This window comes from Lepisma saccharinum, chromosome 10 (assembly GCF_977018435.1).
Source record: "Lepisma saccharinum chromosome 10, izLepSacc3.1, whole genome shotgun sequence".
Classification (NCBI taxonomy): Eukaryota; Metazoa; Arthropoda; class Insecta; order Zygentoma; family Lepismatidae; genus Lepisma; species Lepisma saccharinum.
In genome coordinates, this window is record NC_139238.1 from 18,091,854 (window position 1) to 18,109,362 (window position 17,509).

Consider the following 17,509-nt stretch of genomic DNA (forward strand, 5'->3'; position numbering starts at 1 on the left):
CATTTACTCCACGTGGAGTTGACAAGAGCTGTAATTTCTTGGAGGGACGCTATTGGTGGGAAAGGTTTGAGGGGACGATTTACTGGACTCCATGTGGAATTGACATGTAGTTGTTAGAAGAAAACTGATTTTTCAGAACTTTCTTTGAAGTAAAGTGAGGTTGCAATGAGGACGACAACTTTACATTTATTCCAGTATGCTCCAACGACATTATTCTATCCCTGAAGTGGTTTTCCGTAAAGTCTGCAAAATACCCCTTCTAAAGCTGCAAATGCATCTTGATTTGATGAAAAACTCGGACCAGTGAGGAAGAGTTTGTTTTGCGATAAGAAAGAAGTTGGAGGGAGTCAAGTCTGGAAAATAAGGTGGATGTTCCAACAATTCATGGTTCAAATTCCTTAATTTTTCCATTGTCGAAACACTTTCGTGGACGGGTGCATTGTCTTGATGAAACTTTTTTTCCTCTGAAAACTGGGGTTTTTCTCGTGAATGTTTTTATCTAGTCTGGTCAAAGAATTGGAACAGTATTTCTTGTTACTTTATCATTTTAAAGATAAATCAATAAATAAAATAATCTAGGGTCCCAAAATACCAATGCCATAACCTTTCCTGCTGATGGAAGTGACTTTGTTGGGGGTGCTGAAGATCTGGCATCTGTCCACTATTTTGATTCTGGTGTGTAATGGTAAATCCAAATCTCATCCATAGTTATAAATCCACACACACAATTAGTTTTACTCTTGTTAAAATGCTCCATACACTGTTCAAAAATTTCAATACAAATGTATATTTGATATACTGTTAGCAAGTGTGGCACCCATCTTGCACAAAGCTTTTTCATATGCAAGGCTTCATGCAAAATATATCCTACACATTCTTTCGAAATACCTATAGTCTCGGCAATTTCCCAATTTAACTCGCCGGTCATCTAATACCATATCATGTATTTGTTCAATGATTTCTGCCGGTCTCTGTGGCAGAGTGGTTAGCACCACATGTTACGATTCCAGAGGTCACAGGTTTGAATCCCATTTGGGCATGGGTGTTCTTTGTATGTCCCTTCATAAATTTCATCATATCATCACTCATACTCATATTCATGATTAGCCAGAAGTGGCAGAAATGCGAAGTAAAATACACTCAATCATTCAATGATTTCTGCTGTTGCACTGGATATTCTGCATATGTGGCTTATCCTGAAGGCTGGTACAGCCATGTTTAAATTCAGCAGCCCATTTTTTAATTGTTGAATAGGAAGAGTTTCCATAAACGTTTACGAATTTAGAATGAATTTCACAAAGAATTTTATCACTGCATATTCAATTTTATCAATTTTAAGGAATAAACAAATTGCTTCAGACAGCTGTATTGAAGACACTATTTGATGTAATGCAATTTTACATTCATGCTTATAACAGATGTACCATCTTAGAATTTTTTTTACTGATAACGTCGCAATCTATGATTGAAAACAATTAAATGCTGACAAAGGCAAAATTTATTATAGGAATTTTTTTTCTACAATAAATTTTGCCTTGGACAGCATTTAATTGTTTTGAACATGGAAGCAAGGCTTAACAGTGTTACTATGATTGAAGTCTATAACTTTCCAGCCCACTCTCATAAGTCAGTTTGTCAGGATACATCTTTGATCAATGATCAATCAACTGTTTATCTTGTTCTAGGGGAGACTGACATAGACTCGGAAATCTTCAAATATGCTTTGCATGATAATAGATTTGTGTCATACCAGAAGATCAGAACTCATGGAGCTATGGACATCAAATTCTTCAGCTTTCAAAATAAGCGTATGATGGAGTATTTCATAGTTGTGGCCAATATGTTTGAGAAAGGTAAGTGTTTATATAATAAGTCTGAAAAAGAAAAATACAGGAGAAACATGTTGATTGTCAAGCATTAGCTTTTTTTTTTACTTTTCTAATACATCAGTGTGTCCTGCACAGTGGCCGTGCAGTCTAAGGCATCATGCTTTGGATTCCGGCTGCGGGACGCGTGCAGGTTAGAGTTTCCTGGGTGAAGGGTAACAACTTTTCTCCTGTGATTTTGACTGGTGTATGGGACCGGTTGCCACCCTCCATCCTGAGGAAATTGGGGAGCTACAAATAAGTAGTGTAACCCGGTCATGGAAACTAAACAACTGGGGGGTTTGTAGTGCTCACCACATGTCGTCCCGTAACTCAGCAGATGGGAGTGAGTCGGCAGTCTGTAGGTAGGCCCTAGCCCTCATGTGCTCTTGCGCCACAGGTTATTTTACTATTTAGTTAATATATCAGTGTACTCTATACAGCTAATGCAAGTTTTCTTCAACAAAACAAAACATATTTGAGTCTAATTCTAACTGTGACCCAATGTTAACATATTTAATTATAAAAAAAAATGAATTTTCTTTTTGCGTAATTCGTAACAAGGGTATGTGTGAATTATATTAGACCAATGAAGTAATCTTAGATATATGCATATTTTTTCTCATATTTCGTCATATGAGAACATAACTCAAAGATGCATTTTTTTTTGGTTTTATTAAACATATCTCCTCTGAAGAGCTCTATTTAGTCAGATGGGCACATTTCGACTTCTAATCCTTAGCAGTGAGGTGGAGTCACGTATCTCCAATTTCCAGACTCTTTAAGTCTGACATATTTCTAAGAATACATTATTTTCACTCTCCTGTAATTTGATAAATTGGAGCTATGTCTGGTTCTCATGTGACAATTAATAATAATAATAATTTAAAAATGTGTTAAAAAAGTTGTTTCAAAAATATAAATGTTGCGTAAGCATTAAGCAGTTCTCTCTGGTAGGTGACATGGACGTCCGCAGTATTTTTTCCAGGGAGGGGCAAGGAAGGTATTTTTTCCAGGGGGGGAAACTAAGGAAAATTTTCCCCCAAAAAAGTGTTGTTCCCTAAAAACATTGCTTAAATTTGAATTTATTTTGTTCATGCAATAATTAACACACATTATTGTGGCTAAAATGAAATTATATTTGTGAATTACATATTTTTTGGTTGACTTTCATTTTCCAGGGGGGGCCACGGCCCCACCTTGCCCCCCCTTCCGGACGCTCATAGTAGGTGATATTGGATGTCTATGATTAAATATGCTCTCTAGCAACAGCAACAAAAATTTTCATTTTTAAAGTACATCCTTTAAACAGGTTATGATTTAAAGTGTTGGTGCCCCTTGGCCAGAGTAAAACTTACCACATTTACGAGACCATTTCCTATGAAAGTGTTATCGTACCTCATTAGTAAGAGAAACAAATTTGCCCATTCTATTCCATTGCTGCGCCATCTAAATTCAATGTACATGCATCAACAAAGTTTGCAACAATATCAGGAACTGTTGGAATTTACAAATATGCACCTATGTAAAACTTAAATACAATTAAAAATTTGAAACTTAAATTTGCTTGATTTGGTGATTCAATAATGTTTTGCAAATTTTTTTGCATTTGTGTAACTTGACACATATATTGCACAAGATTCAGAGAGTAACAACACTCACATTTATTGAAGAGTTGGAAACACCTCTTCCTGGCATCTGTGCAATTTATGCTATTTACTAAGAACATGTGCCCCAATAGCTGTTGAATGACAATAAACAGCGTAGATGAAATTAACAAAATGTAGCATTAAGATGTGTTCTATTGAGTTACAGCAAAATTGAGATGGCAAAATTGCCATTCCTAATGTGTGCATTGATTAATTTAATTCACGTTTAGGGATTACAGTAATCTAGTCTCATCTGTGTTACATCAATTTTAACATTTTTGTAAGCAATACAGCACCATTTTCTTACAATTGTGCAAAATAATAAAAAAAGTACATTCTTGCAAAATAATTACATTTTTTTAACAATATATGCTGGCCCGTTGGCCAAGCACTTTTCTGAACAGACCCGTAGCTAGAACTGTTCTCCAGGGGGGGCTTACAAGTTATCAGAAGGGAGGGGGGGCTTTGTAAACAAACAAAGTCCAATTTTCAAAAGTTTTAAGAGTATTAAATGAAGGTAAATTGAATTGACTTTATTGCTGGGTGAGTTTCAGTTGTTGCTGGTCTGCCACCTAATCCCAGATTAAAATAAAAATAAAATAAAATTCAAGATTACAAAGAAATTGAACAAGAAAGTACAATAAAATACAAAAGGAATAAAAACCCATGCAATGGAACAGATTAAAATTAAAATAAAATTCAAGATTACAGAGAAATTATGTGTGGGGGAGGAAGGGAGTTCCAAAAAAAATAGAAATATCATACAAATACTACTTTTTTTTATATCCTTTAGGAAATCTATTTTTGAAGTGTTGACTGCAACTGTAATTAATCCCTTACTGCACACACTATACTACTTTTGATGAAATGGATATTTATATCGCACAAGGAAAAAATGCACAATATTCAATCATAGTGCCTACAGTACATTCCACCTCCGGCCGAAGCAACGAAACTCCCCTTCGTTCCGAAAACTTGGGAGCTGTTGACCTGTGATGCAGATGCGGAGAGAATTTCCATGATGACTTTAAAGCCACAGATTATAACAGGGACAGCGAAGGCACAGATAAAGAAGCTTCCCTATGAAAGAACTTCCTAGAGTCTAGAGAAGACTCATTTACTTCTAAATACTTGCTGCTACTTAAGACTTCTCCGAACAAATGTATTAGCTGTTCACGTTCTGTGAATTTATCCTTCACCAAAGTTGTGAGCAAAATAATATCTGCTATCTACATTTTCACTCTTCATTGCAAACAAATTACAGAAAATAGATTTACCTAATATCAAGGGGGCTGACTGCAGTGCCAGGGGGAGCTGATGGCAGTTCGGTGGGGGGGGGGGGCTGAGCCCCCTGACCCCTGCCTGGCTACGTGTCTGCTTCTAAACTTGCCACTGAAGTTTCTTGTTTCAAGTCCCAACATGGGCATGGGTGTTCTTTGTGTCTCTTCATCAATTTCTTCTCATCATCACTCATCCTCATTGCGATTAGCCAAAAGCAACACTAAATCAGGGTTTCTACCAGTCTAAAAAACATGAAAAAGTCAGGGAATTTTATTTTTTCTGGAAAAGTCATGGAAATTTACTATTTTTCTGGAAATAATTGTATTTTTGTAGACCTTGTATGTGTTCAGTGTTTCTGGGCCATACCAAAGCTAGTGACTTGCTACTGGCATTTCAAGAAGGTATAAAAGGTATCAATTTGAAAACATAGTGTACAACATTGCTGGAAATAGGAAACTGCGGACTTCGTTTTTCATGGTGCTTTCAAAGCATATTTTCAGAGTTCTGGTTGGAACGTAGTGGTATTCTTAAGAGCAGTGTACAATTTATTTAAAAATGTTCCAGCTCTGAGAGCAGATTTCACAAGAATTACAGAATCAAAAGTTTTTCCAAAAAAGTTTTGTCCAATTCTGTGGTTAGACAATGGAAATGTGGTGGTAAAAGTGCAGTACCTTTTACCATTTCTGAGAACCTATGCTGACAGAGTTTCTGGTACCAAGGAACAACCAAGGTGTGAGAGTTTTAAAACTATTAAGTCACAAGTGAGCAATCCTCTGTTACCAGTCAGACTAGCTTTCTTTCCGACTATTGCAGCTGATACAGAACCCTTTCTTGTCAGGTTTCAGTCTGATTCACCAATGGTACCTTTCCTTTATGAACATTTCCTCAAGCTACTGAAATCCCTTATGTCCAGGTATATAAAGAAGTCCATTCTCCTTTAAGCTGTAACAGTTGGGCTGAAAAGTTCGTAGGCTGACTCATAGATGGCGTTACTAGAATTAAATCCATGGGATTTTTACTTAGTACTAACCTTCAAAAGATACGTGTATAAATTTCACAGCTGCCGGATAATTAGTTCGTGAGATATAGCATTGTGAGTGAAGCAGCTTTTGTTATTGTGAAAAAATGTATAAAAAAGAATTTCGTGTGTTAATAAAGCATTGCTTTTTGGCAAAAAAAAAATTACTGTTGAAGCCAAGGCTTGGCTTGATAAACATTATTCGGACTCTGCACCAGGAAAATCAACCGTTGAGAAGTGGTTTGCTAAATTTAAACGAGGCGAAATGAGCATCGAAGACGATGCACACAGTGGACGCCCCAAAGAGGCTGTTACCGACGAAAACATCAAAAAAGTGCACAAAATAATTTTAAATGATCGTAAAGTGAAGTTGATCGAGATAGCTGAGACTTTAAAAATATCAAAGGAACGTGTTGGACATATTGTGCATGAATATTTGAACATGCGAAAGCTGTGTGCAAAATGGGTGCCGCGCGTGCTCACAATCGATCAAAAGCAACAACGTTTTGATGATTCAGAGCAATGTTTAGCGATATTCAACCGTAATAAACACGAATTTTTCCGTCGATATATTACAATGGATGAAACATGGCTCCATAACTACACTCCAGAGTCCAATCGACAGTCAGCCGAGTGGACTGCACGTGATGAACCGAATCCAAAGCGTGGAAAGACGCAACAGTCGGCTGGCAAGGTTATGGCATCAGTATTCTGGGATGCACATGGTATTATATTCATCGATTACCTCAAAAAGGGCCAGACCATCAACAGCGATTATTACATAACGTTGTTGGAGCGTTTAAAGGATGAAATCACGAAAAAACGGCCCCATTTGAAGAAGAAAAAAGTGCTGTTTCATCAAGACAATGCACCGTGTCACAAATCAATGAAAACGATGGCGAAATTATATGAATTAGACTACGAATTGCTTACCCATCCACCATATTCTCCAGATCTGGCCCCCAGTGACTTTTTCCTGTTTGCAGACTTTAAAAGAATGCTCGCTGGAAAGAAATTAGCACTGATGAAGAGGTAATCGCCGAAACTGAGGCCTATTTTGAGGCTAAAGAGAAATCGTACTATAAAAATGGCATCGAAAAATTGTATGACCGCTATAATCGTTGTATCGCCCTCGAAGGCAACTATATTGAATAATAAAATCGAATTTTGTCAAAAAAATATTTTTTACTATGTTAGCCTACGAACGTTTCAGCCCAACTGTTAAGTTCTGAAGATCTTTTGAAACTAAATCTAACTGATCCATATAGTGTGTGTTCTGCAAAAGAAGTTGACATTGGAATTTGCAATCCGAGCAGCATTTAGATCTGTGAAACTATCTGACGTTCAGGTGTTACATTTTCATGAAGATTGTCTGAAAATATTACAATGTTTGTGTAAGAAGATATGTATGAGATCACCATTGAAATATAGGCTCGCATATGGTGCAGCATATGTCTCTTCATCATCTGTTTTGGATGGAAAAGTAGGTGGAGACCAAGTAAATGTAGCATTACAAGTCCTAGTTGAAAAGTGCCATTTTTCTGCCCCTGCTGCAGATGATATAAAACGGTTCTATACTGACTTATGTAGTAATGACAGTGTGATTTCAAGAATGAAAAAAATTGACATTGCTGTTGATCGGCTGGATCAGATGTGGATGACAGTTCTTGAAGACTGTAACAACAGTGCCTTTATACTGTTCGTCCAGAAGATTTTAATGCTTTCACATGGAAATGCTTCTGTTGAGCGCAGTTTCTCTGTAAGTAAACAATGCCTTGTGGATAATCTTGACGAGGACTCGCTTATTGCCCAGCGATGTATACATGATGCAATTGTAACTTATGGAGGGATTGAAATAGTCCCTGTAACAAAATCTTTAATCCATGCAGCATGGAATGCAACCACTGAAAAGGAAGCATGATACAACAGAAACTCAGAAGACTCATTTAGAAGAGATTAATAGAAGTATGGCAGAACTGAAAGAACTGAGCACAAAGAAAGCTAAAATCCTCGAGAGATCTGCAAAAGAAATCCAAGAAATTGATGAAAAGATGAAAGCATTAAGAAAATAGTGTAGTTGTGTTTTTAGAGTAATGTGTTCTTTTGAAACTTTCACATTTTAATGAACGCCAATTCTATATGTTAGAAAAAAACATTTCAAGTATTCAAATTGTGCATTTATTTTAAAGGAAGCAAACTATTTAATAAAATTACATTCAGTTTATAAACATATATATTATTTTTCTTGCAACTACTGAATTGTTATGGAAATAAATTAACTACAAAAAAATTGGTAAAACAATTATTTTATGTGTGGGTGGATCTGATGGCTATAAGGGGCAAAGGGAGGCCATCAATAATTTCACATAATGTGATAATGAAAGCTTGCTAGTATATTGGTAAATTCCCATAAATATACAGGTAGAAGATGATAAAGTATGCTTTTGGTGAAAAGATTAATCTGATGCACTATAGTTTATGGTTTTAAACTTGAGTGTGACTAAGTGTGAATTTTCATCCAAGTTCTCTGATTTTCTTACGTATATCACCTTTGACTGGGTGCCAAAACTTTGGAGTTGGGGCAAGGACAGTTATTTTTTTCTTGGTTGATAAGGGATAGCATTAACAGACCATACTGGTGGGGCAAAAAATAGGGGGACAATCCCCCCCACACTGTGCCCTAATCGCTGCTACTGTACATACATGTTCATGTACATTAATTGCACTAATGACTTGGTCTGAAAAAAATTTGTTCTTGGTCTGGAAAACCTGGAAAAGTCAGGGAATTTTGTTTTCACAAAATAGTGGACACCCTGTAAATAACAGAAATACAAATATTATGCATTCACCCTTAGATCTGCATTATAGTCAAAAAGGAAAGGAGGGGAATGAAATCATCGTAGAGATGAATTTGCCTCTGTTTTCAGAGTTACTTAATCTAGTGGGGGGAAAATCTGATATCGCCATATTATTTGCACCCTGTTAATGCAGAATGTTCGCTGTGATTTCTCAAAAATATAAATTTAACATTTTTTGACGTAGTTGTGAATATATTATTTGGATTCACTGAAAAACACTTTCCTGGGAATTTATTAACTTTTACTTGTTGTTAACACAGTTAACTCTGTAATATGAACATGTGGAATCATAATATAAATACTTTCTAAATTTCAGGTCCATTTGGAAAGCGAAACTATGAAGCAAACTCTATAATATACAAGCTTGCTGATGACTACTTTGTGCCTTTTCAGAGCATTCAAGTTCATTCTGCTATCAGTTGCCTACCTGTCAAAGTAAGTGTTGTTTTGTTATTTAGCAAATGGTTAATACACCTTGTGCATGCAACTATTGTTTAAAAAATTTCTTAACATCCATTTATGTTATGGAAAGAGTGTGGGGCATGTAGTTACGACTCGCTCCTCCCTTTTGTGTCTATTTTAAGCATGGTATCAAATTCTGTTATAGATTAGATTTCTTTCTAAGTTTTTATAGATCTCAGATAGACACGTGATGCACTTTATAAGCCTTTTCTGCCTTTTTAATGTGCTTCATGTCTTTTACAAGTACCATTGCAATCTCATAATTTTAGCACTTCACAAGAACATCTTAGGCAACATTCAGTGTTCGTTTTGGCATGGAAATATATTAATGATCCCCCTCCCCCCACATACATGCACACCCACTCACTCTTACTGATTACACTGATAATCAATATTATAACAAATCAAATAAAGTGCTAAGCATTTAGCGAGAAATCTTGAATGATTCATCACCTCTCTAACTAATGTATATTTATTTTAAATCGTGAACTTTAATTGAATGACTATTCTCTTACTGTTGGTATTTGATTTTCAATAGGTTAATTCTTGTATGTATGTATTGCTTGCACTGTAGAACGTTTTTCAAAATTTATGGTTGTTACAAGCAAGTAAACAACTTTTTTTGATGTAATATTTTGGGGGAACACACAAACATATTTTGTAAATTCATTAATCAATTTTTCAACAGATTAATTGGTATTTTATCAGTTTTGACTGGATAAGCTCATCAGTATATCCATAAATTTGCTGATAGATTTGCAATCCAATAGTTCTATAAATGAGTGGCTGAAGGGTGAAACTTGATAATCCATACTTAATTTGAAATTGAGTTAACATTTGATCCAGTTGCTATACAGTAGTAAATGGAAGTTCACTCAGTGGCTGGTAATTGTCAGAAACACACATCTGGATAATCTTTAAACTACAGTAGAATGGGCAAACTTTCAGTTGTATTTTTCTGGATTCCATGTTTTTGTGGGCTATCAAATTTTACTCCTGAACTGATCAAATAGCCTGTTATGTAGTGCAAATTCTGTCATTTTGTTATTATTTTTTATATGATTGTGAAAAGTTGTATTTTCCCTGGTTTAGTAAAGTAAATATACTCCTCACAAAAAGTTTGGAATATTGTTATGTTAGGCCCAACAAGTTTGGAATATTATTATATTAGGCAATAGGTGATACCAGAATGTCCAGCAGACAGATACAATGTGTTGTTGCATTTCAAGGCCATGTCTATCACCTAATGTTTAATATAAGAAAATTACAAACTTTTTGTGAGAAGTGTATTTAAATGTGCAGTTTGTCTTTTTTAAGCAAGGCATGCTGCAGTCACCTGGTTATATACATTAATATTGGAAATTACATTACCATTCAGGTTCTTCTGAAAACATTGTAGTTGTATCAGATCAGTAGAATATCAATATCGGTAAATTTTATCACTACTTAATTTTATATCAGTAAAAATGTCATATCTGCCCATTCCTGGTTCGATTGCAAACTTTGATGTACCCTGGTTTTGTGAATTAAATTTCTAATGAGCATCTTTCTCTAAAGCAAGCGGAGTTATCACACAGTAAGAGTTAATGAAATTATTCAGATTTTCATGAAATGTTTACCATTTTATATCTGTATATACAAAAAATTTAATTTAATTTAAAACAGCTTCGCGGAAAACTTGAGTACCTCAATTATCTATTACAGTGTCTCTCATTCCCATAGTATGAAAAATTTAATGTTGATTGATCTATTAGTTGCGAGTGGAGTTAACATTTTTGATCGCTGATTTGTAATGTAATTAAATGGCAATACATTTTATATACATAATAAAAATGAAGGAGGAGACAGTAAACACTTACCATCTGTTCGCCAACTTGTAATACACCAACACTGCTGTGATTGATGGGAAACAAATAATAATCGCTCAGGGTAGCAAACTGCCACAGCCGTTCTTATCATACATGTACAATACATAAACATTTACCTTTGTCTGTTGCAATATACAAACTACTAGAAACCCTGAAAATAATTTTGGGACATGCTGTATATATCTATTCTGCATGGAAATTACTGGCTACATAGAGAAATATGGGATCTGTAAAATTAGACAATTTCTGTATGACTTTATCATATAGTGCTAATTAATCTGACCTGTCCATTCTTTATTAATAATTTTTCACCTTCCTAATTATTGCGGTGATTTTGTATCTCTGAATTGAATGTTGTTTCTTTTTAGGGAGACAAAGGTGAATTTGCTCTGTTTGTTGCCAGTGCATACAGTGGGATAAAAATGTTTCAGTATAATGGTTGGAGATTTCTGGAAGCCAGCATCCAGTATACACGTGGTGTGTTTGGAGAAGGAATATCTTCGATGAGATCTTTTAAGTTTGAAGGAGATACTTTAGTGTGTAAGTGAAATATTTTTTTCTTAGTCTGTAAGTGTAATCAAGTTCATAAATTGAATTTCCTTTATTAGTTAATTTGATTATGACATGCTGCTTACTTGGACAGAAGAATAAAAGTAGTCATTTGCCCAAGAAAACAAAAATCTCAACAGGGACATTGGAAAGACTATAGTTCAGCAATGCTCGGAATCCACTTCTCCATAAAAGTTTGACACCGGAATCAGGAGTTAACCAACCACAGGATGCAGTCTAAACTCTGCTTTCTCACCCTTACCTATTTACATTTGTACTTGGTCTCCAATCAACCAACCATTTCCTCAGGCACGTATATTGTAGGCTACCTAGGCTATCGCCGAAGCCCAGATTAAATACAGAAAATAATAGACTATCAAATGTGACTGATGCTTCAGTCTCAAACAACAAAACCCGCTACTCCTGTGTACCGTACTCTTGCGAGGAGAGGAGGGGGAGAGTGGACCATGCTTCCTTATGGCCCGAGCTGAAAAGGCTGCACAGGATTTTACGTTCAAAGTTTGTTTTCGTTGTGCTCGCTCTATACATGGGGATGGACTCCTTTCCTTTAAAACTACCACCAGGCTTCAGCGGTTAAATTCTTCCCCGACCAGCGCCTGAGATGGTCGGTGACATATTTGTAGTGGCTTCTTAGACAGGGAACTCTTCATTTTACAATGGCGGTAAAATCTTACAGCGATGCGAACGCGCTAACCAGCATGGGATTTTCCCAGGTAAGGGAAATTTTGAAACTAAACTACTATTACAGGAACGGGAAAAGAGTGGTTGGCATGTGATAGGGAATTTGTCCTCTAGGCCAAAACAACACTGTCCCATCGAACACATGCAGAACTCACAGGCTGCCGACCTTCAACCAACACGCTTTACGATGTTTTCAACCCCTATGCTGCTTTGTTTATGACTGGCTGGGGTAGACGTGACTGGCCGGAGATGACAAAGGGCATTTTGCGAGTGGAAATCGCGTTGAAGGAAGTTTTAAGAAAATTAGGCTTCTTACTGTGTGGATTTTCTTAAGTGTATTGAGTGGGTGAATTACGTATATATGTTTTGAATGATCTGTGCTGCGTCGTGTAGTGAACGAAAATGAATGACATAATTAACGAACTATTGCCGAAACAATTTACTCTGCTTTTGCATGAGGATAAACTTCAAATCGTGAAGATATGCAGGCCTCTGGCATCGCAAAGAAGAGAAGAATGGATTTGATTTGTTATTTTGCATTGCTCTTCTGCCACTTTAGTTAATCGCGACGATGAGGATGAGTGGCGATACGATGAAATTCATGAAGGGACATTCAGAAAGAATATCCATGTCCATGCTTGGATTTGAACCCGGGTCCCCTGGCGTCATAGTGCGCTGTGCTAATAACCATTTTACCACAGAGGTTGCCAAGAGAAGAATGGAGTTCCTGTCCAAATTAAATATTCAAGGTAAGAAGTTTATTATACGCGTATATTTTATTCTTGCACGTAGGCCTACATAAATATTTCACAATATGGGCCTCTATTTTATAAATAACCATGAAATATTTGAAACCTTTTCCTTATTGTTTTTATATTAATGAAACTGTGATATTTTTATAATTATTAGTAAATTGTAATGTATGTATTTTAATCGCAATGTCACATCACCTTAATATCCAAGAAATTGAACGAAAAAGAGGCTCATATTTGAACATTATGATAAAAAGAGAGAGCCCAGGTTTTAAACCCAGCATACGCCACTGCATTTCCTGATGAGTGCAACATGTGCACTCAATTGGAAGAAAACACAAACTTACTGTGGCTTGTAGCCTGAGAACACTTGATGTAAACTATTATAATCATATCCTTTTTTACTTATTGTTTTATTTTCATTTACATTGTATTTGGGCGTTTGGTCTTTTATTAAGCGTGCCTCATATATTACAATATGTTTAACATGTTTTTTGTGGACTTGATCAAGTATGTAGTTAAAAACTATGGCCCTTAAAGTCAAGGGCGGATTAAAGGGGGGGCAGAGGTGGCAACCACCCCCTCCGAGCCCCTTAAGGGGGCATCGTGGGAGACTTCCAACAAGGACCTTTTTTATTTTTTCACATGTTGATAAATAATTTACACAGTTGGAATGAAGTATATCACACATAATGTCAATTAAGAAACATACAAAAGTGGGAAAAAAGTGGGTGGAGGGGGTGACACTCTTAAGGGCCTCATTTTATTTCTTCAATAATATGCACGGTTGAAATTCAATAAGGCAAATATTGTGGTATTATACGAAGAACTACCATTATGGGGTAGCAGGAAGCTTATCGGCGAGTTCGAGTGACTAAAATAGGGGCAACGAATGGTAAGGGGGTGAACATAGATAAGAATGACGACAGATAGGGGCGACGTAAGATAGGAGGCAACAAATAAGGGGATGATGAATGATAAAGGGGGGAACAAAGATAAGAATGATGAGGGATAGAGGCGACGAGAGACAGGGGTCGAACCAAGATAAGAATGACGAATGATAAGAGGGTGAACAAAGATAAGAATGACGAAGGATGGAGAGGCGAGAGATAAGGGGCGAACAAAGATAGGGGCGACAAATGATAAAGCGGCAACGAGAGACAGGGGGCGAACAAAGACAAGAATTAAGGATATGTGGATGAAAGATGGCAAACGACGAAAGATTAGAGGGAGGCGACAGATAGAAGGTGAAGAGGGGCGAACGAAGGTAGCGAGGCAGGAAGGGGGAGATGCGACGAGAGATGCGACGAAAGATAAGCAAAAATGAAATTAAGGTGAAGGTACTAGGTTGGATGAAAGGAGTCGTGAAGTGACCACCCCTTCACAGAGGATCTAGAAAATATTACCGCCACCTCTGTCTCCTCAGACCGCAAGGCTCTATGTCGAATACTTTCCCTCACAATTGTAATTTGAAATCTGGGAGGTTTCATGTGGACACCCTGTATATGAACTCTTATTTTGCAATCGGTAAGCAGCAGGCATTCCAGTTTTACACACACACACACACACACACACACACACACACACACTCACACTCACACACACACTTGATAGGGTGTTTCTTCTATAACTAAACAGCCACTTTCCTTGTACTTCAGAATGTTCTATCAATATAAGGGCTGAGCTGATAACTACTATGAATAGGGTTACCAGATTGCTATAAAGGAAAGGAAATGTAAGACATGTTCTCCCAAAATGTAGGACACAAAACATTTGCAATAAAAATACATATTTCTACAGAACACGTTAAAAAGTAACTTAAAAATTACACTTTTTCAGTTTAAAAAAGTGAATTCTTAACAAATTCTTAAATGTACTGTAATATATTAAACAATGCACTTCTACTACATGTTTTAACTGGTACTTCTCAGAAGAGAAAATTTTCTCAAAATTGCAGGTTTAGTCAAAATATATTGATGAGAGACTGAACATTCAATCTTCGAAATTATAGGGACCAGCACCAAACCTTTTACAGACTTTATGAAAAAAAATATCTCGCGAGTCCATTGTGATGATGGTAGTGAAAGTACTCTCTCAACATTTGCATTATGACATTTAATGGCTGACAAATATTCAGCAATTACCGTAGTTTTAAATGGTATTTTTAGTATAATTACAGGATTTCTACCAAAATATCAAATCCAAAATTCTTGTCTTTATCAGGACATTTCTTCACCTTTTTTTCATCTTGGTTAACCTTTATTCGATCCCTACTTAGGTAAAGTTGGAAATTAGCAAATAAGAAAATGCATATCCAAGATATTTAATGAAAAACCCCTACCAAATGATACAAATTACAATTTTACTTACGTTTTTTGCGAGTATGATAAGTTTTCTTCAATTATGACATTTCGAGAGAGAACTTCTCTCTTCTTCAGGTTTCAATGTTATAAGCAATTCATAAAGTCATAGCTTCATCAAAATATTTCTTCCATAGTCAACCAAACAACATTTCACCTAACCCTTGATTCTGTTGACTATGGAAGAAATATTTTGATGAAGCTATGACTTTATGAATTGCTTATAACAGTGTTCCGCAACCGGTGTGACGCAAGGTGAAAGGTGTGACCCGAACTTTTACCTACTATTGTAATATTGTAAGAAATTAATTGTTGATTTTAAGTAGGAAGGTGCTTGCTTATTCTTGCTGATAACTGTTATATTTTCATAGAAATTAAATGTAATTTATTTACTCAATATTGTTATAGTTTGCTCATCTTATATGTATTCTCGCCTGTAATATTGGGCCGGTTTGATGGGTTACAGGCGGCAAGCTTTGTGTTCACCGCAAAGAAAGCCACGTAAGACTTTTAGCAAACCTTTTAACAGCCCGCACCAATCATACAATAGAGCTAGCTATTCAAGCAAGTTCTTTGTTCGTAACACTGCATCTTTTGTGTACGGCTGGCTGTTTTGTGCCTGTTTGTCGGCGCTTCTTAAACTTTATTGCTCTTTTCCTTCGCCGAAGGACCCACACATTGTCAGACAACAATTACAGTATTTCAGTTCAGTTCTATCACAGCTGTCCTCTGCAGTAGTGCGAATATTGGATTGCTACACCAGTCTTACTATTTTCTTTTTTCGATATGGATAAGTTCCTTGTACGGAGTGGTCCGTCCTCGAGTGCAAGTAGTGAAACCATAGAGTCCGAAAAGAAGAAACAGAAAGTAGTTCACCGGCCATATAGTGATAACTATTATCATCCGGGTTTTTTTGGTGTGGTGACAAATCATGCCCAATCTCTGAGTGTGTTGTGTGTGGTGAAAAACTCGGTAATGCTGCTATGGTTCCCAGTAAATTAAAACGACATTTGTCAACAAAACATTCCTCTCTGTTAAGTAAAGATGTGAATTATTTTCGTCGGTTGTTGGAACAAAATAAAAAACAAGTGACGCTCATGACTACGTCGGTACGTGTTTCACAAAAAGTACAGGAAACTAGCTATAAGGTAGCCGAACTTATCGTAAAGGCCAAAAAACCACACACAATAGCAGAAACGTTGTTAATGCCCGCGTGTAAAGAAATGGTAAAAATAGTCCTGGGTTAAGAAGCTGCTACTGAAATTTCAAAAATTCCTCTCTCTGCTGACACAATCAGCCGCCGAGTTAGTGACATGTCAAGTGACATCGAAGACATTATGAAGGAGAAAATAAAGAGCAGTCGAAAGTTCTCACTTCAGATCGACGAGTCCACCGATATTGGCGGTCACACACAACTTCTTTCCTACATAAGGTATGTTGATGGGGATGTAATTGCAAATAATTTCTTTTTTTGCAAAGAACTACCCGAGCGAGCACCCGGTGAAGAAATATTTCGTACGACTAATGAACAGTGATCAGAACGCTACATTTTAAAAGTAGCTTCGCTACAGCTACAGCTACTCTTTCAAAATGTAGCTTCGCTACAGCTACAGCTACGTTTTCCAAAAAGTAGCTCGCTATGCTACTCCTGTTCGCTACTCGCTACTTTGCTACTTTTGCATAAAAAAAATTAAAACAACCCTAGTATGATAGTTGTACTTACTGGAAAATAGATTCTGTTATTTATTATCATTATTCCTGTCATTTGGTAATTTTGATAGCAGTGTTACTTCAGTTACTTATTTTTAATAAAGTGTTTGAGAATAACATACCTATACAAGCGGCAGATCAATTGAAATTTGATATATGAGTAGTGCAATTAGGATGACACAAAATTAATGATTACAACTATACACACATAAAATTTGGTAGAATTATTTACATTTATATATCAACATATTTTCCTTGAGAATAAATATTGATTTGAGTCATATAGTGATTCTGAACCAGTCTTGATTAGCATATCTGTGCATAAAGTGGACTCAAAATAAAAACTGGGAAAGACGCCTGTAGGATGGATCCTCCTGCTCCTCCATTCCCCACGCTGCTCATCATCAATCATCATTCTTCCTCATTCTCACAAAT

The 17,509-nt window shown here is 36.3% G+C and overlaps 1 protein-coding gene across 2 annotated transcripts in view; it reads left to right on the forward strand.

The window, feature by feature from the left end:
- clos (closca) overlaps positions 1-17,509 on the forward strand; it is a 152,256-nt gene that overhangs the window by 48,151 nt on the left and 86,596 nt on the right. For both annotated transcript variants that reach the window (XM_083129614.1, XM_083129615.1), the window contains exons 7-9: positions 1,686-1,853; positions 8,988-9,106; positions 11,370-11,541. In XM_083129614.1, coding sequence (XP_082985740.1) covers positions 1,686-1,853; positions 8,988-9,106; positions 11,370-11,541 — 459 coding nt within the window. The remainder of the gene's footprint in view (positions 1-1,685; positions 1,854-8,987; positions 9,107-11,369; positions 11,542-17,509) is intronic.